General features: G+C 41.9%; 1 protein-coding gene across 2 annotated transcripts in view; it reads left to right on the top strand.

Moving 5' to 3' along the window:
* The window catches only part of UNC13B (unc-13 homolog B), a 219561-nt gene that overhangs the window by 8283 nt on the left and 185009 nt on the right, over positions 1-26269 (top strand). For both annotated transcript variants that reach the window (XM_074812733.1, XM_074812732.1), the window contains exons 2-3: positions 20339-20368; positions 22455-22554. In XM_074812733.1, coding sequence (XP_074668834.1) covers positions 20339-20368; positions 22455-22554 — 130 coding nt within the window. The remainder of the gene's footprint in view (positions 1-20338; positions 20369-22454; positions 22555-26269) is intronic.

Raw genomic sequence — 26269 nt, 5'->3', positions numbered from 1 at the left:
TGCTGGCCAGGCTTGAATTTGTAAAGGTCTTAACATTGCTGGGCAGGATGCATGGGTTAGAAACTGTTTTAAAGGGATTAAAAAACTGATTTTGTTCCCTTTTTGCTTGCCTGTATATGGGGAGTTTGGGCATCTAGGAACATAAAGAAGGTATGGTCTTTCAACAACTTCATGCTGAACTCAGACTCCTGATGCTCTTCCTTGCATTGAACATCCCGTATGAATGGAAAGTGAATTGGGCTGGAATGGCATATCTGAGGAGGTGACTTGTTTGAGATGATCTCGAGTTTTAAAAGAAGTTTGGCTTCCAGACTTGGCTGTGTCCCTTTAAGGAATACTGGTTTTAACCGTATTACTTAAAGCTCCTGTGACTTAACTCTCTTAATTCTTTACAGCTAAATGCTTGGCTAAACAGACTCCAGCACTTCCACCATGGAGACATAATTATTAAGTATAAAATAACTGCAGAATTATGCTTTTGAATATTGGCATACTCAATGCTTATTTTCTCAGCTCAGGCCAATGTAGTAACACTCAGTTTAAGAAACATCATTAAAAAAAAAAAAAATTGCATGCTAAAAGACTTCTGGCATCACCCCTCTGTCCAGATGAAGTCTGCAACATATAACCATCCTGCTGTCATCTTTGGCCTCTCCTGAGGAATGGTGTTTGGGTCTGGAGCTAAATGTAGTGGCCCATTAAACCCTTGATTCTTTTAAGCTTTTACGGCAGCACAGTACTGCAGGCCCTGTAGCAGGGGTGCAGGCATGCTTGAATAAGGCAAAATGAGCTGATGCAGGTACTGCATCACCTGAAACCTTTTCTGAAGGATGATATAGGGCAGTTGTCCAAGGCCTGGGAGATCGTTGGGTATTTTGGGACAAACAAGGATTGTAACAAATCTGTCGTGTGTTGTCCTGCTGTCTTGCATTTTTGTGTCTTTCTGCCACCAGTCATTCTTTCTGCTCAGCTGTACCAGGGCTGCATTTGAGCTGGCGAGAGGCCTGGGTAGTGGTGCTGTGCACAGAGAGCAAACCCCCAGGGTCGGGCACTGATTTGGAGCCTCATGTGTTGGTGAAGGTGCACCGTGCTTCTGAACCTTCACGGGACTTTTCTGTTGCCACCTCTCTTGGCTTGCCATGTTTTTTGGAGTTGTCATAGATTTATCTTATTTTTTGTGCCACTGGATACCTGAATGAGGCCAGACAGCTTTATAAACTTCAAGCATGGGGAGCTGTGTGATTTATTCTGCTCTGTACTGATTGTTAGCATCCTGAGTATCACAAGATATTTACTGTAAGACATTTTTTTTCAGCAAATCCTTGACCAGATTATTCAAAGACTGCTGTGTAAACTGAGTTCTTTCAGAGTTTTGTGTTCTGTTTTTTTTTTTTTTTTAATTTTTCTATGTCTTAAGGATATTTCAAACCAGTTTCATATAGTCAGGTAGTGATGGAAAGACTAAGCATGAAGAAACTCTGGGTGAAATTTCACTTAACCTACGTTGTAAACTGAACATTTCTGCTTAGCAAGTATAGCGGTTTTCAAGGAATAAATATATATATGTGAATACGTAGATATTTAGATTTCTAGAGAGAAACCCTTTAGAGAGATTTTGCTTTCCTGAGGGCTTGTGTAAACCTCAGAACATGTTTCCAGGAAATGTCAAGGGACTTCAGATTTTCAGTACCTGTGGTGATTCACATTTAGTTGTCACAGTCTTCTGTTGCAACAACCACAGTCCTTTGCAAATGAAGTCTCTGTGGAGTGTTATGTCTAAAATTATACTCTGAAGATGTAAAAACTGTTATTCTGGAAATCCTTAATAACTGTTTTTTCCTATAGGGCCAGGAGTACCAGACACTAATTGAAATGATGTCACGGTAGTTTTGGGTGAGGAAGGAATTTGACTGCCGCGTGATCTGCTACACGTTTTTAGAAAATTGTTATTCTTGTTTTGTTCACCCTCCCAATTTCATGAGTTATTCTTCATTCTGAGACTTCTTCAAAGGCAAGCAGGTGGTGTTCTTCAGAAGATCGTTTGGCCTCTGTGAAAAGCACATTTCATGTGGCTCCTCTTTGAGAGTCTGAGGTGCCATAAATTACTAGAAAGCTGGGATTGTCTTGATTCTTGGATTTGGGAGTTCTAACTCTACCAAAATCATAATGCCATTTCATAGATTAATAAAGTCTTGGTTTTTAACAAAATTAATTCTTGTTAAAATGTTCTTCTGGTTCAAACATCCCCCGACCTTGAACTCTCAGTCTGAATCTAAACTTGTAGTATGTGATTTGAATTTGGCATGCAACATGGATATGGATTGGTGGGAAGGGAAAAATAGATGTGAAACGGTAATTTTATTTCAGCCTTTCCTACCTGGTATAACTTGCTGCGTGTGCAAAATTTTATTAGATTTTGACATATCAAATTAAGTAAGTGGAGTCTGTGTATGCTCCATTTTAGTAGGAGATTTTTTGAGGAGATTAGCTGATTAGAAACTCTACAGTTACAAGGCCAGAATGAATTGTTGTAATCATCTAATATGACCCTCTGTAGGACATAGTATTTTTTAGTGTAACAATATAGAGTCTTCTAGAAAAAGATCAGATTCTGAATTAAAATTGATGAAGGAATTTCTGTAGTTCTCGGCAGCTTTATGTTGTTTATCATCTGTGTGACAAATTTATGCTTTTTAGAGTGAACTGTTTTTTTTAACTTGAACATCACAACAACAGAGGTTGGTGTGCCTTTCCTTAGATTGGAGAAGCTATTATGAAGTATGTACTCCTCACTCTTTCGGTACTGAAGGATTGGGAAGAATGGAGTTTGGTAATGTCTGTTACTTGAGTAGAGGTACGTGGCTGTTGTATTGACTAATCTGACTACAATGAGAAGTGTTTACATATTTTTCCATGGTTAAAAAGAGATCATGACATGCCACGACCTATTGGATTGCAGTGTTAAATCACTATTTTGTTACACTTTGACTAGGTGGGAGGAGTGTGGTTTAACAGAGCTCTACCAACAAACCTTTTACTTTTATTGTAAACTTGAGTTTGAAGTTGCTGTTCTGTATGTGTCTGACACTTTAGTCAATATAGAAATGTGTTCAGGCTTTACTGGAGCAGAGCAGCAGAGGACAGAAGTCTGAATACGTATGAGTTAACCCTGTGCACGTTTGCTGAGGGCCTGCGTTGTGTTTTTTTTCTTACAGAACATCAGGAAAGAGCAGGTGTTGGAGATGAAAGAGGGATTACATGATCCTGAAATGACAACTGATACAGTTATATAAAGTGAAAAACATTTTAATTAGTAGTTTTGAGTTTGTTTCCAAGGGGCTGCAAACACATTAGTGTTGTAAAGCAAAGTGGGGAGCTTGTGACTGAAGCGGTGGGAAGGAGGCTATTGGTGTAGGACTTGGAACTAGCCCTCATAAGATTAGCAGGAGCCACGAGGAGTGTGAGTTATGAGGGAAACAGAGATGTTGGAGGGGATGTGCTGCTCTGGAAAGAGAGGAATAAAGGTGACTGGGAAAATTCCACTGTGTGTTAGTGATGCAAAATTGTAAAGCGGCATTAGTGTGGATAAAGAGAAACCAGCTGGGCTGAAATTGCTTTGGGAAGAGCTGATAAGAGATTTTGTTGTGATAGCGCAAGAGAACTACTGCACGTAGTCCAGGATTTAAATGTGGGTAGAAATCTCGTAATATGGTTAGAGAGAAGTATTTCTGGGTATTGTCACTGTCAGAGACTAACTCCCCACACCAGAGAGTGAATGGCTGGGTACAGAGAGCTGTGTTATCTGGCCGTTTCATCATCAGATAGCAGCTGAAGCCATAAAATTGATGGAGTTAACTGTAGGTGTGGCTTTAAGAAGCACAGAAGATGCTTCAGGGAAGCTGAATGTAGAAGTGAACTTGGTTTGGATGATCACAACTTAAACTAGGTTAAGTTAAACAGATAAACATGTAGATCAGTAACTGTTAAACCTCTAGAGAAACTGAAGAAGCTTTTTGGTGAAGCGTGGAGCTTGGATACAGAGGAGGGCATGAAATTCAGTGAAGCTCCGGGGGTAAATATTAGCATCTCAAATAACAGAAAAGGCTCCACCTAGGAAATGACCCCAGAGCTGATGATTCACCTGATCATTATTGCGTCAGGACTTTGTGAGCAAACACAGAACCTCTGAGAGGTGTGGGCAACAAAGCAGTTTGTAAAAGGAAGGTGTATCTTGAGGATCAGGAAGTCCAGGGCTAAGGCAGGGTCTTCCACCTCAGCAGACAAGGTGCTGTCTTGCAAAAGGTATTAAAATAGATAACAGAAGGTGCTTTGGTCACGTGAAAAGGAGAAACAGCCAGTCTCACAAAGGAAGGAGTCGAGCTGCTGTGCCTAGGGACAGGGAGTTGAACAAAGATGATCCGGGTATGACCTGAATTGTAGGAATTGTTTCTTATGAGAATGACACTGAAAATAATGCGCAGATATACGGGGTGGGAGCAAAACTGTTAAAACCTTGAATTTCTGTCTGCTAATCTGTAGCCCAGAGTGCTAAAACATGCAGTGCTTGAAATCGGAGCTATGTTAGCAGAAGTTTAACTACTGCTGTAGGTAAGCAGTGACATCACCTAACTGGAGAATGAGAAAGGTGGTTTCTGTGGCTTGACAGGAAGATAAGGAGATGGGTGATAAACATGTGTAAGTATGAGTCTTGACTTCAAAAGCAGGCAAGACTGTGATAATATGCAATGTTTAAAATAAATTTTAAAGAGAGAATGATAAAAACTTTATAGACGGGTGGCAGCAGTTTGGAAGGTCATCACGTATAAAATGTGGTGTGGGTTTGCGAGAGGAATACTGTGCTGGGCTAACCTGTTGTTTCTAGATGAAAGCACGCATCTGTTTGGACTTTTATAATATCTCACAAATTAACATAGCAGACATTTCTTTTTTAAGAAAATTGGAATTGGCAGAAAACATGTAAAATATATAAGGAACTGGCTGTAGCAGAAGCTAGTAATGTTGCAAAGACTGGTGGGAGAAGCAGATAGATGTCTTGTGCTTGTGGTGTGGCAAGAAAAGTAGGAATGTGTGTGTCAAAGTTGTTTTTAAGACAAGTCCTAATGACATAATAAATTTGGAAGTAGATAAATATAATGTAATGACCCTGAGGACAGCAGTAATGAAAATGAGTTGATACTATGTAGAAGAGCTATGCACTTAAAGGCAAGTGACAACAATTTCTGAAAAATGCAAAGCTTGGTGAAAGGAAAAGCATTGGGGTGCCCTTGTGACTTAGCCCCATGGTGCTGATAAACAGAAACTGGTGGGATCTATGACTCCTGTCCATTAAAAACATCAGGAAATTAAACACAGGGTGAGGAAAAACATTAAGGTGGAGGATAGTGTTGATATAAGATGTAGAAGGTATGAGTGTGCCATTAATTAAAGTGTACACTGGATGTCAGGAATGATTTTTGAATGGCTTAAGTGGTACAGGTGATGGGAGAACCAACATTAGAGTTAGTGACCCCAAAGGGCTCTTGTCTTATGAACCTCACAGCACTAACTTCATTATGGTGTGAATTACTGCTCTGACAACTACTTGCTATAGACAAACTACATTAAGATAATACTTTGTTGTAGCATCTTGCTTATTTATAAATTTTAATAATGGAAAAACAAACTACATGTGAGGGAACTTGCTCATACTTAATTGTTACCTAAGAATGTTTATTTTAGTTAATGATTTTGATTTTATTGTCATTTAGACTGATGGAATGTCACTTGGATTTTTATGGAGGCCTAAATGCAAGCAAACAGCATGGGTTTCAGGAGAACAGTCTTGGGCATAATCCTTGTCATTGGTAAGACCTGGTTGTGGTTCAGTTCTTTGTGTACATGCTGTGTCAAAACAAAAGTATTGGCAGGAGAATGCTAATTGTGTTTGGGAGATGCAGCTCCTTCAGATACTGTAAAAATGCCATGGGGAGCAGCCATTTGGCTGCTTCTCTCAGATGGAGTTAAAATCATGTGCTTGCCTGGGTATCAGTCTCTAGGCTGAATTTATAAAACACATTCTGTCTATACAAAATTCACTTGAAAAAACCCAAACACCCTCAAACCATTCTTTTCAGCTTCCTTCTGGGGAATATTGTAAGTGACCAATGTCCCAAGACCTTAAACAAAAACAAAAAAAAAGGGCAAAAATGTTAGTGCCAATCTGACTGCCCTGTTTCTGCAATTTGTGTGTGTCTTCCATGGACCAGAATTGTCTGAGCGGTTTGTGAATTCTAAGAGTAAAGTCAGGCTGCCAAAGAATTAGTCTGCAGTGTTGTGCTACATCTCCCATTCCTGCCTGGGAGTCTCATTAATTTACACCATAACTCATATCCTAAACAGTTCCTTTACCCTTTCTTAATGCTCACAGTCAGCTTATTTTTATCTTCTAGATATTAATCTTTTCTCTGGTTTGTGAACTCAAGCAAGTAAATATTTAAGTAACACAATATTAATATTTTCATTAAAAGTATTTTTCAAATTCCTTCTTCATTATTTGGTGCAGGAAAACACAGGTGCTGTTTTTCCTGGGAGTCTATAATTTGCTGTAGTATGGTGGGATGTTTTTGCTTTAAAAGGAAAAAAAAAAAGTTACTGAATCCACCACAACTTTCCTGTTGCTTTATTTTTGAGTTTTGGTGAATATGCTAGACTTCTGAAGCTGAACAATGATATTTGTTACTATCAGTTTTTAGCTCAGTGCTTTTCAGGGCAAGCTTGTGCTCAGTCCTGCTTGACAAGTAGCTGTGTTCCAGTTGGTTGATTGCTTGCAATCCTGTAAGTTAAATCGAAACTACCAGAAAATATACCAAGGCTGTGATTAGGTGGCGATCACTTCTGGTGTGGTTAGTCAGCAACTCTTGTTCCAGGGTGCATCTCGTTTAAACTAAATCTGAACAGGGAGTGTGGAAATCTGAGTCATTCGGGAGACTGTACAGATGACTTCAGTGTTTTTGTTGACTGAGGAGAGAAGCACACGCCAGCCAAAGGAAAAGCACACAAGTTGTTTTATTCTATCTGTAATTACTGCTTTTTCTTTGTTTGGTATGAGAGTACTTGTGTCTTATAGCAGCTATTACCTTGCCATGACCAGGCTGTGTGATTTGAACTAATAACTCTGGCAAGAATGTAGCCATTTAAGTGGCTTTTACCTGTGGGTACAGAGTCTGAGCAGCAGCTGCATATGCTCTGTGTCTTGGAAGAAATTATTCTGTAGCGAGGTGTATACTATTCTCAAAACAAACCGATTTATCCATTCATTTGGTTTCTGAACTGGAATTTTTGTTTAAATTTTGGGGTTTTTTTTAATTTTTAAATGGTGCTGTTGTTTTAAAATTTTATTTTATTTTTGCTCTTTGCCTTGTCTTTTTTTTTTTTTTTTTCACTGAAGCTTTTCTTATAAACTAGTTGAACTATTGGTTTGTCAGCAAAGTCAGTTTACTGACTCAGACTGGCTCCTAGCAGACTTAATATGTTATCAGTCTGTCTTTCTTCCTGCCTTCTGGTGCAAGGATATGGCTTTCATTATGCACATTTCCTTAATCTTTGGCAGCTGGGGGCATATATGAGTTGAAGTCTGTTTTGTGTGAAATTAAATAGCATGGGTTTTGTTCCCTTATTCAATTAAGGCATTTTCACTAACTTAAAATAATATATTTCTGAACCTTGCAGAACTTGAGAGAAGGATAATTTATGCCACTGAAAATTTGAAGCCTCCTTTATTCTCTGCCCAATAGTCTTTATCTCCTGTATCTAAAAATTCTGGAAGACTTGATGGATTTTTTTTTTTTTTTTTTTTCCTAATCAGGCACAGATTCAGGAGTAGGGATGCTGTCTCTTCTGATCATAAAACAGTTAAAAGTTCAGGAGAAATCTCTTACATGCAGGGAACTCCTTAAAGCAAAGTGACTGGAAGCACAATCTAACAGAATACGCCTTCTGAGAGAGTCATGAACGCAGTAACTCACTCCAGTATGTTGCACCCAAGCTGCTTTTTATTAATGAAATAAAATAAAGGCTGCAATGGAATATTGAAGAGAAGAGGCAGCTTGGATTACTGCTTAGTTCACCTCTTGGCTGGGGAACCAGGTCGTCTGACAGAGTTGTCTGTGTTGCCAGCGTCAAGAGGATTAACCTCTCATAATCTCTATGATTTGAATAAGATCCTGTCCTCACTGCTCAGTTCAAAACAGCTGCTGAGCAGAAACTTCAGTGAATCTGTATCTATGTTGGTCAGCCCAAAAAGTAAGAAATATATGTTAGAGGATTTCTCCTAGCTGTGCTTTTTAGCAACTGGTTTTAGTGTTTGGGTAGTAGGTATGTATAGGTGGAGCTGTTTTGTGGAATCAGGGAAGTTGGCTACATCCTCAAGTTTCCTTTTTGCTTAAAACTTGTTCTGTTACGCAAATAGTATCAAATCCATTTCTCCATCACCACACTCTGCTTCCCCACCCCCCTTGGAAAGCAAACCTTGCGCAAAGGCATCATCTCTTGGTTTGTAAGCACAACATAACAAAACTTCAGTGTGTGTTTGTTTTCCCAGTTCTCAAGAAAAATGCAACTAATCCAGACCAATCAGTCAGGGGTGATGATTGCCTGTCTGTACTAGGTCAGGCCAAAGTTAGGAGGCATTACTCAGTCAGCTAACATATGTGTATCTACCCTCGAGGAATAGTGGTGATAATAAGGGACTTAGCTCTTCTTATAGGACCACAAAATTTGAAGAAGGATTTTCTTTTGTGTATTGTGGTTGTGAGGAGGCTATTTAGTTTAGTTTAAAAAAAACCCAACAGACTGTATTTGCCGTGTCAAACAGGTAGCAATGTATCTGTGAGACAACTTGTAACTCCCCAAAACAGGGCCTGAGAGAAACAAGCCTGTGAGAAACAAAGACTGAGAAAAACAGCCTGAGAAGAGAGAAGGAATGTGGGAGGAAGTGGAGGCCCTTCGAGCCGAGGAATGTCTCAAACACTCACAAGTAACAAAACTAAAGTCACAGGGTAATTCATGTGGAGTTTGGAGCTGATAAGGCGGCCTGGACAGCACAGGATGAGCTGGAGGAGGGAGCCCTGAGGAGACAGGATGGTTCTGCTCTGGTGCATCTGGTGCAAGGGTTGTCTGTCCAGTGAATGACCTTTGCTTCATTATCCATGAAATACATATTAAAGTTGACAGCCCTGCATATGCTAATGAAGTTAACGAGATCATGCTAATTACATCATCCCATGAAGCACCTTACCCCTCCCCATACAGGTGATACAGGTGGGTCGACCTGGGGGACAGACCCAATAAAAGTGTGTATAAATTGGGGGGGTGAGGAATGAAATATAGAAAGGAAAAAGAAGACATGAAGATGGATGCCTCCGTGATGAACTCAGACATGACCAACGCAGGAACCTGGACCAGTTTTCTCTATTCTCTCTCTCGGTCCTTTTTCACCTTTTCCCTTATTACTATTAAGTAACACAAGGCATACTGTATTGCTTGCCGTAACTCATTATATACTTAGTCAATTATCCTGTATCCAATGAGTACATTGTGGGAAATTAATAAATGTCTGTACATGGACTTTGAGACTTGTCTCACCGTTGTCCACTCTGTTGGGGTTTATGAATCTAAGTCACTTGTCTCCCTCATCTGAGTGGGATGTGGCATTAAAATTGCCTCTTGAGTGATAGTCCCTTTCTTCTCAGTGGAGAGTGATACGGGTTTGCTTGTGTTGTCTGCCTACTTTAAAACATCTGATACTGCTGTCAAGTGACAGCAAAGATGTATAGCAAAGAGGCTAAATTGTGAAGCAGGGTCTCTGAAGCGTGTGTTCCCCTTGCTATTGAAGAAATATCGAGATGAATTTCACCTGAAATTGCCTGTTGGCACCTTTAAGCCTTGGTTATATTGGGGATGGATTAGATTGGGTGGCAGAACCGACGGTATGAACCACTGGTTCCCAAAATGTCACCTCTGGGTCCTAAGCCTAGAAGTGGGGGGCATACTCATATATAGAATAGGTGCTGCTGTTTCATCATCTCTCCTAGGCATCATCTAGGTGTTTGAATGGACAAGATATGAAGCTAAAAGGGCTTGTTCTGCAGCCCTTCCTGTTGTGATATGACTTCTCTTAGCACAGACTCCTGCTGAAGGTGGCAAAGAGCCACTTGGTCTGCAGGGCAGAAGACAGCTGGTTTGGGACCCAAGTGCAAGGTGTCATTCATCTCAGAGTGGCTCTTGGGGAATTCCAGCGTGTAGTTTGAACAGTGGGACTGTTGGACTTACTCAAACAACTGATGTTTTGGGAACCATAAATTACAAATCTGATTGGTGCTTTCATGGTGCTGGTGGGCAGAGAGGCAGTAACCACATGGCAAACATCTGTGATATGGCAGAAAGGTCTCTGTGAAGTATCGTTTGTGAATACTCTTGTGTGACTTGGTTGCAGTTCTCAGTGGAGAAATAGGGCGGGAGAACTGACGCTTCAGAAACTTTCCTTGGTGAAGAAAACCATCTGAAGATAGCTTGAGTGCTCCACTAACTGTGTCTTAGAGCCTGGACCTTTGGTTTTCAGTAGGAAACAGATGCTGAGGTGACAGCTAGGAGTGAAGTTAAATTTCAGGTAGATGCTAACATGTCTGTGGGAAGGTTATGAAGAAGCAAAACACAATTCTAAATAAGCATCTGAGTATGCTGGCTCTTGCCTCGCTAGAATTAACTTGTCAGTTTGCATTGACGTCGTGATTATTGTCAGATAAGTTGAAAAGGTGAGTAATGAGGTAAAGGGCTCTCTGGAGAGCAGCATGCAAACTTGGCCTATCTTTGAGGCACCTTGTATTCCAGCACAGGCTGTGGGGCTCTTGAGAGTTGGAGCTAATACTTTCTGTGCAGTCTTTAAGGATGATAACAAGATGCATTGCTAGAAGGAATATTTGAGTCTCGGCACTGGGAGGCTTTCATTTCAGCAAGCCCCAAAGTGGGCAGAAGATGGCTTATGATTCTCAACTTTTTTTAGTTACCTGAAAGGTGACTTGAGCTCAATGAGTTGATCTGCTTTGTGTCGGCTGGGGAAGTCTCCTGAGACTGGCTGCCTGCCAACTGAACTGTGGGACCATGCAGGCAGGAGAAATGGGGGTAGATAGACCCATAGCCTGGAGGAGCGTCTGCAGTGATGGGAATTCCTGGAAGAGTGTCCCGGTGTTGGGAATTCCAGCATGACATGTTCCACTCCTCAAACTGCTGCCTCCTTTTCTCTCCTGTGCAGTGTTTAGCCACACAAGCTGCCTGGAAGTATAAGTTTCTGCACTTCTTCTGTTTCCAAGTATATTTCATGTAAAAACTAGAAAATATTTTATGGTCTGTTGGCACTCTGGATTCACTGGTAGTGCTAATCTGTTCCAGGAGGTTGTAAAGTTCAAGTCTTGCATGTTCCTACTTTCGATACTGCTTCCCAGCATCTGTTTCCAGCTTTTTTGGCTGTATCGTTCATGAATATGCTTGCTTTTTTTTTTTTTTTTTTTCCCCAGACAACAATATTGTCAAGCTTATTTCAGCTGCTGCTTATCTGAAATAAATTGAATGCTTCCTACTGCCTTTCAGGAAGCTTTTTCTGGGATCAGCTGTAAGTAAACCTCTTGCAGTTTCCTTACTGCAAAGCAGAAGTTTCACTAAATGCGAATGCTTAACGTAGTAATGATTTGAGCTGTGGTTTACAAAATAACTTGTCAATGTTATAAGCACTTTATTGGTAAGATCTCCTGAGGCTTTTTGGATAAAATGATCTGCATGTTCTAAAGTGCTGGAATCCCTTTGCAGTACCTAGAGGTCATGGTATATTGATTGTATCTTGCCAGTGTAGATCCTATTCTGTGCTGGCTTTTTAATAAAATCACGGTATCCACTTACAAGCTCAGAGGTGAGGGGAGTTCTGGGTTTTGTGACCTGCTGTTTTCTGAGTCTCCTCCCTCCCTTTCTCTTTGTGAAACTATCCTGTCCTAGTTACTCTATTTCCAATTTTGTTTTCAAACCAACAAATAACAGCATGACCTTGCTGCCTGATACTGTTTTTCAGAGAAGTGTGGGTGTAAGGATCTTGGAAAAGCAATCCGATGTCTGCTCTAACTTCAAGGAAGGAACCAGTTGCAGAGCTCTTTAGTTTTCCTCTTGCATTTTGTGCCCTGTCACTGCTGCTTTCTGCAAGTTGCATACATAGTATCAGTTCCATTTTTCCTGACCTATATTCTCCTGGTAAGATGTTTTGTTTTCAGTTTGTGTTTCTTTGAGATACAGGTTCAATGTTTCTGTCCAAAACTGTGCTCACAACTGCAATTCCCATGGCATATCTTCTGGAGCATTATTTAGAAATTTTTAAATTGCTGTAGCATTTTCTTCACCTATGAATTTCTGTTGCTGAAATAGTTCAGGGAATATTTCACATAGGTGTGTTCTTGAGCTAAGAAACAAACAAGAATGCATATGAAACTCTTCAGTCCAGGAGGCTAAAAAACTGTGTGATGTTAAGTCGGTGTCTCACATCAAATCTGGTAACAGATTAACCTGTAAACAAGACCCAGGTGTCTCTCTAACTATCTGAATCTATTTTGTCATTGGAAGTGTTTACAAGCCTACTTATATTAACTGCCTACCACATTAAACCATCATAGAAAGTAAATTGAATTGTCACCCCTTCTGTTGCATGGAGTACCTTTTAGAGAAGTAGAGTCTTTTAAGAGAAGGCTTCTTTTGCTGATGAGGACTGAGTTGTATTTAAAAAAGCAATTAAACAATCCTTGCCAAAGAGTCTGCAAAGTTGGGCCTCTGCTCAGGTATACTGTGAGAATGTGGTTTTGATTGGAGTGTTTGCAAAAGCCAGAAAGGGTTTCCTACCAAGTTTTTTTAAGTTGTTCTGTTTAAGTTATCTAGTAACTTTGGTAAGGATGGAAGAAGCAGAACACTATGAAGGCCTGTTGCAAGCTGTGCTGTGTACACTTACCGAGTTTTATGCAAAAGCTGAGATGAAAAGTGGCAGTATCTGCAGGAGGTCTGAAATGCTTAGTTCACTAAGGTGGTCAGACTGGATGATTGAACAAAATAGTCAGATATATCTTGCATTTGATAACTGGTTCGGCAGAGTGTATTAACTGTGGATTTGCTCAGTTTTGTGTAGGTTGGCCAGCGTGTTGTCCTGCTGGCTCTCCCAGGTTCATGTGAATGAAACAGTAGGGAATACTCCAGATATCCTGCCACTGTTGTGGGCTGTGGCGGTAATGGAGATTTAGACAAGACATAGAGCTTTAGACAAGGCTGTTGAGGTGCTGTTGAGTACTGGTGGGTCCCTGGGGCCTCCTGTGCAATTATCCTTCCTCTGAGCTAGTTCAGGAAAACCTTTTCCTTCTGAACATGATATAGCTCTGAATATATGAGAATGCAGTGGAGCCTTTCTTTTTAGACCTTTCTCAGGCTTTTTCTGTGTAGATTTCAGTACTTTGCTCACCGAAGTTCAGCCCATACAGGTGGTGGGACACTGAGCCTGGGGCTCTGAAAATTCTGGCAAGAAACAAATGTTGGGGTGAAGCTTAGTAAGTAGAACCAGGCAGCAGCTGCAGTGTTCCATCAGGACTGGAAACGTCTGTCAGATGCAAGGTATGGGGTGTCTGGGCTGTGGAGGGAAACTAGGCGGGTGCTGTCTACCTGCGGTTGTGACACTTGTGTGTGTGCAAGCCCTGGATCTTAACTGACCAGAGAATTTACAGATGAACAGGGGAGCATCTAGTGTGGTTTAGCAATGTGGAAGGTTACTGGGATGTGTACTTTATGTTGTGTTTTCCTGGATTTCCTATATGAAGTGGTGCTGAAGTTAAATGGGGTTAGTATTGAGTGTGTCTGCTCTTGGCACAGGAATTTGGAAAATCATTCCAAGCAGTCGCACTTGTCCCAGCTGCTGTCAGTCACTCTCTGGTGGGCAAAAAGGGTGGAATGACTGGTAGAAACCTGTTCACTGGAAATTGTGTTGTAAATCAAATAAACTTAGTAGCTTTGTGTGTCTCTGGACAGGATAATGAATTTGCAGATCATCTGAGCAGGAAGATGCTAATTCATGTGAATTAGGAGGGATTATAATTCATTCTCAAGACATCTGGCAGAATGGAAATCCCTTGGGTAGATCAATTTGCTACCACAGGCAACAGAATAGAACCTCTTTCTGCTCCCAACCCTCCTTCTTGAGAAGAATCCAAGAATGATAGCAGTTACTTTTTAAATGTGGTTGGTTGCTGAAGGGAGCATACCTTCCCCTTGTTGTCATTCGCAAGGCCTTGAGAAAGGTGAGTCAAGTTGTCCTGTGGGTGTTTAGAGTGGTCGAATTGAAGAGAGCTCTTTGCTACATGAACAGGAACTGCAATGTATAAGTGGGTTGTTTTTTTCATTTTGATGAACTATTAAAAATTAATGAACTCTTATTGTGTCCATTCCATTTATTCTGGACTACTTATTAAAGCAGATTGATCTCTTAGTTGAGTTGAGATAAGTTTAGTGGTACTGATGGCTTGCTGTTGAGGCTATCTGGATTCCTCAGTTGTCTCAGTCAAACAGGTGATGGATTTTTGAAGGACTATTTTGGGTACTAAGTCAGAAAATTTCTGCCCTTAGATGCAACCTTAGTTCCTTGGGTACTGATGGAAATCTGTGCTATGTTCCGGCTCTCTGCCAGTTACCAAGCAAAGTGATGTTTTGCAGTGGCTCGTCTTCCTTCTGGCAACAGAGCAGTTCTCTGGTCAGTGCAGCCCTCCATTCACATCAAGCAACAACAACATTATCCTCCGTTTACTGTGAATGCGGTCTCAGCTTTTATATCTGTTGGTACACAAAAGTACCCACTTTCTGTCATGTTATTCTCGAAGGGAATACACTGGGGCATAAAGTGCTCTCTTCCCTGCTTGAGTGGAACAGTGTTTATATGTAAACCAGCAGTTTGTTTTCCCTGGCAGAAAAACAAAGTATGAAGTAATAAATGTGACTTGTATCTCAATGGCCCCTGAGGCTGAAGGAATCTCTCAGCTGCAATAACCACGCCAGCTCAGCAGGGCTCTGCTGTGAGGAGATGGAGCCCACACGGACCCTGCCTTGGGCTCTCTGCAGTTACAGCAGAGGCTGTTGAGGTGCTGCTGAGTGCTGGCAAGTCCCTGGGGCCTCCTCCTCTGAGCTAGTTCAGGAAAACCTCTTCCTTCTGAACATAATTTAGCTCTGAATATATGAGGATGCTGTGGAGCCTTTCTTTTTCATCCCATCTCAGGCTGGGAATACTAAGGTGGCTGTGACATGTCAAATCTTTGTAACAGGCTTGGAAAACCATTAATCTGCTGCTTTATCCAGCTCTTTCTTTCTTAGAGTTATGAAGGGATGAGAAGAGTTTCATGGCACAGTTCAGCTTAGGCACGTGCAATTGCATTTAATAGCATACCTCTGATGCTGCTGGGCTTTTATAAGGATCATGTGAAACAAAACAGTGACTGAGTTAAAATCAGGGATGAGGTCACTGGGTTCCTCATCCTCAGGTGGGAGGTGAGGATGTACAGGAGCTGTGCATATAAAATGTTTTGATTTCCAGGGGAGGAAAAGGTCCCTTTGTGTCAGGGTGAGATCGCCAGGGAGAGAACAGTCCTTGTTAGATAAGCCAGTCTTGCACCACTTGCCAGCCTCTCATGGATTTTTATAAATCGCTTTCAAGGAGTGAGTGGGAGGTGTTGAGTTTCTGACTCTGCAACGAGGACATGTGCTATACCTGTTGGTGCAGGGTTCAGACAACAAGATTATTACCAAAGGCTCAGTTATAGCAAGTGTAACAGACCCGAAGGGCTAGAGCACTGCTTAGCCAGCGCTTCCCTCCCAGAAGGATTCCCTCCCTTCTTCGTCCATGCTGCATGGCGCACAGGCTGTGAATTTGGTGTGTTGACTTAGTCTTGGGTAGTACGCATGTTTTGCTGTGGTCTCGTTTCTGTTGCTTAAGCTACTTTTGCACCTAGCGCTGCATATCACTGTGCACTGAAGTCTGACCACCTGGAAAAGATGAGAAAAGCACAGAGTGAAATGGAAATACATATCAATTCTGCTGTTCAGCTGGAGACAGTTACTATAGCAGTTAGAGTGCTCTGGAAAACACTTTAACACTGCATTTGTGTTTCACAGGGAAGAGGAAGTTATTTGTCAAATTGCTGATCATGAAAATACATTTTTGAATGCTCAACTTTCAGTGTTGCATTTCTTTTTAAAAGCGTTAATTAAACTGCATCCATTCTTCTAATTTCTCCCACAGCCCCTGCATGGCACTTTGTTGGCCTCTGTGTAAGGCTGTAGATTTTATTGTATTGTGGTGAGTGACCAGCTCATAAGTCATGTGCTGGATTTAGTTAAGGTGTAATCTTTTGGCCATCTGCTCAGGCACTCCCTGTGTCTGCATCCTTCTGATCTGCAAGCAAATATTACAGGTGATTTTGAATCCGTAGATGTTCACAACACCTAGGTTCCCTTTAACTGAATACGAGCGTTTTCATGCTTAGGACATTTGAGCAATGTGTTGTCTGAACCTTGCAGTAATTTGGCATGCTCTGTGTTAATTCTCTGGCTGGTGTATGGGGCACCTAGTCCAGAAAAAAATTTATCCTTCAGACTGAATGAAAACTGAGTGGATAGCAAGAATTTCTATGTAGAACTGAGTTTAAGAATACTCTGATATACATTCTGCTGTTGTTTTCCCACCCTCCCACAATGATTCTGGACCTTTTTTGCAATCTCTGTCTTGTATTTTCCTTTCCTAGTCTTTAGAAGTCTGTCTGACTCTCCAGACTTTTGTAACTGACAGCTGTAGAGCATCTGGAATCCTGTTCTGGCTTTTTTTTTTTTTTTTTTTTAACTTGCAGGCAAGAGTTCAACATCATTTTTTTCTTGTTTCTTTATTTAGAGTAACACCAAAATGGTGAGAGATTCTTAGAGAAAAAAAAATCTCTGGATGAATTGAATGTTTGCATCAATTTTCTTTGCTTTTGTATTTGTCTAATTTGCATCTGGTTGTTTTAGTTCAACCCATCTGCTTCCTAATAGCTCCTTGAACTGTGGTGCAGTAGCTGTGTCTCTGATACGCATACGTCCTATTTAGTGATTAAATGAATCTTTGCCTGCACAGTGAGAGCAGGTGCATCTCTGCATCTGTACCATGCAGTGCTCTCACATGGCAGCGCAAAGCACTGGGTCTTGCTTTCCTTTCTAATTTTCTATTGTTTTCATTCCCTCCCCGGTGTCCTTCCCATACAGTGTTGCAGTGGCATAGGAGGATTGCGGTTCACCATAGTCCAATGCTTGCCTCTGAATGGCTGGACTTTCTGTGCTGACCAGTTTCCTGAGAGAAGCCATTTGAAACGGAATGGAATTTAACATTTCCAGATAGTTGAAAAACGTGACTTCCTCAGAGCCCAGAAGTGCCTGTGGGATAAACAGGAGTGAGTCAGAAAATCTCTGACCTAGACCTTTGGTTTACTTTGTCTTCAGGTTTTTACTTTGTGGCAATGCAGAAGCAACTGTATCTGTAAAACTTTATGTTGCTGAGTGCTCTAGAGAATGGGTTCCTTTTGTGATACAGATTTTATAAAACAAAATGTACTGTTTCACATGGCTTGATATCAGCCTGCTGTCATCCTGCCCCTGGAGTAGCAACGAATTTTCAGCCTTTGTTGCAACACTGTGAGTAATTAACTGTTAATGTGTCAGACTTCTTCACGACTTTGTTACTCCTTTGTGTCCTTTCTTGAGCACTTGGCACAGAGGAGCTCTAACCAGACAGAATGAGCAGGTGTGGGTATAAAAGTTTCCCTAGTGAAGCTAACTTTATTGTGCCTTTCCAAAGTGGTGGTCCTTCAGCAGTGGCTAGGCGCACACTGTTCTGCGCATTGGATCTGACCCTGACAAATAGGCTGGGCCTTGTCAGGGTCTAACAGCTCCTTTCAGCTCCTTCCTCCTCACCCTGTTGTATGGGTAACCCAGTGGTCTCATGGCCAGTCCTAATCCTGAGATGCTGCGGGAGCTGCACCTTTGCAATGATTTTTTACATGCCCCTAGGAAGTGCTTTCTAGTGGGCTAACAAAATAAAAACATGTTCAAGTCACTTTTCATTGGAACTTTTTGGACATAGTGTGTAAACTTGCAGATAGAGCAAGAGTTACTGGTGAGATGAGATTCCCAGGTTTGTGATCCAGCTCTTGTTTATAAGCCCTGCTGTAGCTACAGGTGTAATTTATTACATGCAGTTTGTCTAGAGGTAAGGGGTTCGTTCCTGGTAGTTACTAAAGGTACAAGACTCCATTTTTGTCATGTGTGTCTGTAGCAGGCTTATGACCTTTGTTTAGCCTTGCTGTTGTATGTCCCTGCTGCTGCGAGCCCTGAGACAGCTGTAGCTGAAGCCCCACACAGGCATCCTTTTCAGCATGCCAAGGCAGTGCAGGGTTTGCTGCCTTTCATCAAATGAACCTCTTAATATGTAGAGGTTGAGACCACAGTGTACAGACAGCATCTGTCTCTTAGTTTGCATATCTCTTGCTGCAGAGACAGTGTCTTGTCTCTGTTTAGGAGCCAGTGGCTCACTCTGGTTTTTGGACAAATAATACCAAATTTCCACACTGGGGTTGCCTCCACTTCCCTGCTAACAGCAGTGGAGCTTGTTACCAACAGGGAGAGAGACCAGCTGAAGCTTACTGTGTATCCCCTGCCCTCTTCCTCCTTTTTCCTTCCCTCAAGCAGTTGCACTTATTACTTTGTCTCCTCGGTCTTGCAAAGGAGGGGAGAGGGGAGGATCAGAGATAAAACTGCTGCCTGCCCACTCCAGGGCAGTATTTCATGAAATGCCTGCTTTTGTGTGGTATCCAAAGGCACCCAGAAAGTGGGTAGGTTGACCTGCCTGTTTCTCAGTGGTTAAACAGACTGACTGATTTGGAGATTAAAGAGGAATCTGCGTCTTCAGTCAGCAGGAACACTGGCCCCCACCATTGTATGTTTTGCTTGCACCATTAGGTTTGTCATCAGCAATGCTTCAGGCCCTGAACCTGGGAGAAAATGAACCTGTTTATTATTTCAGACCTAAAGGCTCGTGGGCCTTGGCAGTTTAAGTAAAAGCTATAGATGTTTTAACTTCTGTTTGAGATGCCTCTGGCTCATACTGTATTTCTTTCATGCAAACATCTACCTGAACTGTAAATGCTTGCAAAGGAGAATTTCTCAAACAGCAAGGGAGTTCTCCAGCATCATACTCCATTCCAGCTCTGAACATGTAACTGTGTAAGGGCCATCATTTTATTTTAGTTTAGTTTTTAATGTTTCTTTCTAGCACATTTATCTTGGAAGTTAGACTCTGTGAGCCATTGGTGAGTGGTGGGTGCTCTGTTTTCTGGAGGAAACTTCACTACACCAGTTTTTAAATCTTTCTGCTCTCTGGTGTGTCTTGCTTCCTAACTTGTTAAATATGTTTTCTTCTTAGTGTTGGTTTTCCACTGGGAAAACTAGCTGGAGCTTAGAGATGTCTTCTAGTACTTACACTTTGCAATACCAGTGAGGAATATGAGCTTGCAAAAGAGAAATGTAAACAAAATCTCCCCTAGGTGTAGACATGGATCTTCTTCATCTGGTGAGATAACAGCCAGTGCTGTTTTATGTTTTAGCCATTGTTTTTGATAAATACTGTCCTGGAATTAAATTAACAGAGCTTGGAGAAATGACATTTGAGTTTAGACTGCAGCTTGTTTGGCATAGGGCATTAATTTGATTTACAGATATCATACTATAGAGCTATTCAGGCTTGATTATTTTCAAGTTGTGGTTAAAAGTCTTCTCTGCACTGTTAGGAGAGATTCTTTATTTATAAAGAAATGTTTATTTCTTCTGGAGTGTAACTTTGCAAGTGTGGTAGTATGAAATGACATCATGCCTTAGCATGCAGCAGTGACTTCTGGTTGCAAAGGACTGGTTTTGAAATTGCTTTGCATTAGCCATACCACATTGCTTTCCAAACATTAATCCTGTGATTATTTTTTAAATGCATTGATTTAGAGGGGTGACATGGGGTACGGAAGAGGTTTTGTCTCCAGATCTGTTAAATTGTTAAAATGAGTGCAGATTTCCAGCTCCCAGGTCTCTACTGGGGATGTTGTCTAATAAGTGTGATGCCCTGTACACTCTGGCTCAAACCAAACTGTAGCAGGACAAAATCACTAACAGCCTCTTATTTTTTTTTTTCTTTTCCTTTTTCTCTTTACAGTAAAAAAAGCTAAACTCCAAGGACCACCAGGTAAGCCATGCTCTACTGCTTGTTTGCAGCAATGGTGACACCTGCGTTCTCACTCCGTCTCATGCTGCTCCTTCCAGTTTTAATTTATCTCTTCAGCTCCTCCATGTTCTCCTTAGGCGTGACAAAAGCTACCCTGAGAATCCAAGTAGCCTGAGTTAGAAGAAAGCTTGAGGTTGTGACCCGGTGTCACAGTGCTAGGAAACCTCTATGTGCTCACCTGACCTTAACAGGGGATAGATGAGGAAAGATGTTCCTTTACGGTCACCAGTTCCCACCCCACCCTGCCCTTTCCTCTCATCCTTCCTCTGTCCCTGTTAAAAACAGGATCTGAAAATATCCACCAAGCAGAACTGGTGTGAGCCTGTCTGGATTCAGTGTCTCCTTGATCCTGATTGGGATTGCTGGATGGTACCACAGAAGCGATTATTCTCTTATGTGGCAGTCCATAATGGCTGTGTTTGGGATTGAAATCCCATCCATCAGGTTTTGTGTCTGCATAATGAAATAAAAACAAACAGCTGGTGACACCCAGAATTTACAGTCTAGGCAACTATTTCACTGTGGTTCAGTAGCTAGCAAGGAATCCCTTAGCAAGCTACACTATAAATATGTTTATTGAATGAAATGTGATGTACAGTTTACAAAAGAATAGGCAGATTGCTTCTGGAATAACACCTATTCAGGTGTTTAGAGCTGAAGCAGTTGCACAGCTGTATTCATGATTTATTTGTTCAGCTTTATTCTCTTGATGTAGCCGTCCTCAGGTTATAGTGGAAAGCTTCCCAGGTCTCCTTGTCCATGCTCCATGTCAGGTCAAGATCTGTGTGTGCACCAACCTTGAATTTCCAGACAAGGAAAGCTGAATACCCAGACCGAAAGGGAGATAGTGTGTACCTTACCCTTTCTCTAATCAAGAAGCCTGCTCACAGCTGCAAAATATTTGTCCTGTAGTCTAGGTTTACCTCAACTGAAGTGTGTGGTTTCATGGACAAGCCCAGTGTCCCAGGAGGATGCAAGTGATGTAGCTACATGTGAGCGAATCTGCCTTTCAGTGATTCCCACTTCTTCCTGAGCTACCAGATCATGTAGTTTCCCTTTCCTCCCTTTCTGTTAGGATATTTAAATCTAGATGCTGGGACATGCTATAGCAGCCCACAGCAGTGGTGCATGAGAACTTTGACAGTATTAAAATGAACTGTGATCTAACTTATGCTGGGAATAGATGCAGCAGAACATTGAAGTATTAGAATATGTATACTGCTTTCTAGCTACTTAGCATACGTCTTGTTCCAGGCTTGATGAAACTGATAGATAGGTCTGAGGTGGTAACTCTCCTTAAAAGGGAGTTTGTTTGTTCTCAGATGCTGATATTCAAACTTTGCATGTGTCTGTGCTTGGCTGCTTTTGGTTATATTAGCACAGAGATAGCAGCAGCTAGGGAGAAAGTTGTTCCAGGCTTTTTCTTCAGGTTTTGCCTTTTATTTTAAATATCTAAAGCCTGTCTCAAAATGTGAGTGTAAGGTGCTTCTTCTAGGTCAGCTGGTTTAAGCAATACAGATCAGTTTTAGCACATTTAGCATAAATCACTGTATTTTCCTTCTGCCCCTGACTTGTCTGTAAAGTTCTTTGTGGATTCATGGGTGGAAAACCAGATTGGAACTCAGAGAGTAGTTGGGTCCGAAGGGAAGAGATGATATGATCAGCCCAGCAGCTTCTTGTTTGTATGTTTTGCAGGTTTGTTTTTTGCTCTGTCTTCTTTGTCTGCATTTCAGTAACAGCATCTTACACACAAAGTGTCTGTGTTCTTCAGGATTTTACACTCATTCTTTGCCCCTGACTTACTGCAAGTGATTAGTTGCCTGTTTTTGTTTGTTTGTGCATGAATTTCTAAAAAACTGTGATTGAAAGTTTGATGGCAGGTGAAAAACATCTTGAACATTTGGCTCCTTAACTCAGTGACGTCTTCCCATATTGGCTTTTTGTTTTGGCCTGGGATGCAATATATGGACTGAAAACCTTGAAATGTTGTGCTTACGTGATGAAAGGGTAAACTGAAGGAGATGACTTTTTGCCTCTCATTCCCCAGATAAATTCAATACGTATGTGACCCTGAAAGTGCAAAATGTGAAGAGCACAACGGTAGCTGTGCGAGGTGACCAACCCTGCTGGGAACAGGACTTCATGTTGTAAGTATGGTGTTGTGCAGCAATGAGGTGCTTGTGGTTGAGTCCTTCCACAGCACTGCTATTTGTATGGAACTGCTATTGTGCTGTAGAAATTACAGTACTTAAGTAGGAAAAATGCACAAGCCTGGTGAAAACCGAAGTCATTTGCTTTTCTGTTGTACACACTGACCTGTGTTGAAGATGTGTGTCTCTGCCGGTGCCACGGACAGGCTGAAGGAGCCTGTGTCCTTTAATAGTACCAGGTTACCTGGATTCCTGTTTTTAGACCTGTGTGTCAGCGTGCAGTGAGGGCTGGCAGCTCCTGCAGGGACAGGGAGCCAGAAGCAGAGTGTGACAGGATGGCTGGTAGGGCAGGGTCCTCACCAGCCAGGGCCCAGTCCCTCAGTACGTGAACAGCTCAGGCAGGGCAGACCTAAGGATCAGTCCAGTGTCTGCTGAGAGGTCAGGTCATCAGACAAGGTTGTAGTAATGAGGCAGGTCAAAGGTCAAGCTGAGAGTGCAAGTTAGCAAGTCCAGTTCAGGGTTGTGTCTGGTAACGATAATCAGGTCAGACATAGTCCAGCAATTGCCAGTCAGGTCCACAGAGAAAAAGGAAGTCTGAGGCTGAGCTGGGAAGTCAGTCTGTGGGTTGGGTCTGGATTGACGTGGTCCATGGCCAGACGTGGGCACAGCTGCAGCTAAGCTGGAGACAAGACAACTACAACATAGCTTAGGCAAAGACTGAAGGCCCATAGCTAAACTTAAATGGAGCTACTGGGCCATAGGAAGAGGGTGTGGGTGGAGGCCTCTGGTGAGGTTGGTCAGGGCAATTAAGGGCTGTTGTTAGTGCACTCAGGGCCTTGAGGTGGTGGTCCTGGTTACCTCGGTGTGGGAGCTGCTCTTGTGTGTTAATGTTTTCTGCCATTGGCCTGGTACCCATTAATATGTTTTCCAGCTTCCCTGCTGCACCTTGAGGGGCTGCCAATCCCTGCCATGAGCAGCAGAAACAGTTCCAGCTCTCCCGGCATTTCTGGTGCTGTTGGCACTTCTGGTTTGCTCTGTCCTCATAGTCCTGACACTAACCAGGGATTTCCCAGTGTCTTTTAGAACGGCGTGGGTTTTTTGATGGTGGATGAATAACTCATTGATATATTGCATCTGCTTCCATTTTACAGCTTTCTAAGACAAAGTGAACTAAATTTACTAAATCCTGGACTCCACATGCTTTTCTCTGAACTTGGCATGAACACTGCTGTTGCAGGGGAACTGATATTTTCATCTTCTAGAGTTAAAGCTAGTGCTGCTGGTTTTGGGTGGGTCTGAGGTACTTACATAGTATGCATAGCAAGAGACCCACATGGGATTCTGTGAGTATGGTTCCCAATCCCGCAAGCAGTTGGTTCTGTGCTGAAGGTGGGAAGCTTTTGCCTCTGGTTGAGGAGTTCACCTGGGTTAGTACAGTGTTGCCATAATAGGTGTGCTCTCATCTCCCTTGTTTGGTGGCACTCTGCGTTTGGAGCAGCCCATGAGGTGTGTGCTTCTGCACAGAGAGCCTGGAGCCTCTCCTTTGGCATCTGGTGAAACACGTGTGCTCCTGAACACCACCATCTTCTCGGCTCTGTAGTTTCCTGGTCAGACAGAGGCTGTGACTATCAGTGACGTAAACTGTGCAGGACCAGGGTAAGGTTGGGGCAGGGAATTGCTAAATCACATGCACATGCCCAAACTGCTAACTCATTTTTCCTGTGATTTGTGCTAGACAGGAACTACCTTTAAACATGGCTAGCTACAGAGAAGGCTGCTCATCTGTGATTTAAGAATAGCACTTGTTTGTGTTGGATGATGACTGTCACGGTTGCTGCTCTCCTTCCCCTCAAACAGATCCTGGAACTGCTCTCCGATATCAGCTGTGAGCTTAGTTAGCATGCTGTAAGGTCGCTGTGCTGCTCCATAATTAGTTGCTAGGGGATATAAAAGTAGAATATTAGCTGAACTACCTCACCATTATTGTCCCTGCTTTAGCCAGGCAACAGCACATTTGTTCCGATGTTTCTTTATAACAAAAATATTACGCATGGCGGGAAGTGTTTTGCATGATCCTGTGTACATTAAGTTGTCCCAGGAGAAATACTACTGATATTCCAATACTACTATTCATTGGTTTGCTCTTTTTCTTTCTGGAATTGGAACAGGCTTTTGAACACAGTGGTTTTTCCCTGGGGGAAAAATGCTTTTACTGTCTGTGTTTGTGTTTACCTTTTTTATGAGGCATAGTAGAAGAACAGAAACTAAGAAAATGCTTTCTATCTGTGTTTGTTGTTTTTACTTCCAAACTCCTTGTGGGATGTAACAGCTTAGAATTTGGGGCTCTGGAGTTGTTTGAGATTTGCTTATTTAGCAGACCAGTAAAGCACTTTAATGTATCTTTGGGGACATTTTCTAATTTTGAAGCAGCTTTAAAAGGACTACATATTTGCAGCAATGACCTCTTTAATGAAAATGTGAACTGATGTTTCGAACATGATGATTAAATCGGTGTTGAAGTTGTTAGAAATGTCTTTCATTTAAATTCTATTAAATGCGTGTGGAAAGGGAGGGACACCAAATTCCAGTCTCAGCTCTTTTGTTCTTTGAAGCTATTCTTCATCTAACCAGAAGGTGGAGAAAGGGAGACACAAAGGCAATCAAAGCCACTGTGCTGAAAATCTTTTTATTTTTTTATTCTTATCTGGTGACCTGTCCTGTGGAGTTCTGTACAGAAGCCCGTCAGGAGTCTTATGATCAATGTCTTTCTCTGTCAATGTATGTTGAAGCAAAGAATGTGGTTTTACAGTGTGCCTGAAAATACAGTATTTCTTCCTTCCCTTCCCTTTCTGGCCTCAGGCTAGTCCAGTCAGCAGAAAATCATTTGTTTCTGTTGTTATTGTAAGTTCGTACAATCAGATAAATATCATCTTCCAACAGGCAAGCAGTGGGAGAGCAGAGCAGTGATGGTGCAGGTGGCTAGTTGTTAGTTGGGCCATATTGAGTAGCCATATCCAAACAGAGGGAGCTGGAGACTCAATTTCAAGATGCTGACAGTAAACTCGTGATAAGCCTGTGTAATAGCTTGAGTTTGAACTGTGTAGACTGAGTCACCGAAGTACGGGACACTCCTGACCTCAATTCCTGTGTCTTAAACAAGAACAGAAGCACTTGTGTTTAAAATAGGTGTTGATGTGCTTTGCTGTAGCTTAGGGTTTGTCTTGAACCTTGCAGATACAGTATTGTCTTCTAAAGTTGTAAGAAGTCTCTGGGGCAAAGCTCAAATAGATGCAGGGATTTACAGCAGTTCTTTGCTTTGGCCATGATGGCAGTCTATAGAAATTAGCGATTAATGTGCTTTTAAATACCCTTGGTAAACTTAATATGGATACATTTGGACAGAAGTACAGCAGGCAGCAGCACTGTGTGTCCAAGTTGCCTACTTTTTGGGATTACCTGTTGCACTAAAGGAAGTCCAGAGCACAAAGGAATAGGAACAATAGCCTTTCTTCATGATAAGTATGAGACAGTTGCGTATCAGCAACTGTCCAAAGACAGCTCAGGATTCTTCTCTGTTGTTTTTACCAGCATTCAGGCTGTGTGGGTGTTAATGCTGTTCTTAAGTAAGTCATGTTATAAACCAGCATGGAAGAGAGAGGCATAAATGCTGTGAAGCATTGGGAAGAAGCAAATTTGAGATACAGCCTTCCTT

Source organism: Strix aluco, chromosome Z, assembly GCF_031877795.1.
Source record: "Strix aluco isolate bStrAlu1 chromosome Z, bStrAlu1.hap1, whole genome shotgun sequence".
Lineage (NCBI taxonomy): Eukaryota > Metazoa > Chordata > Aves > Strigiformes > Strigidae > Strix > Strix aluco.
This window is presented reverse-complemented; position numbering and strand designations above follow the sequence as displayed.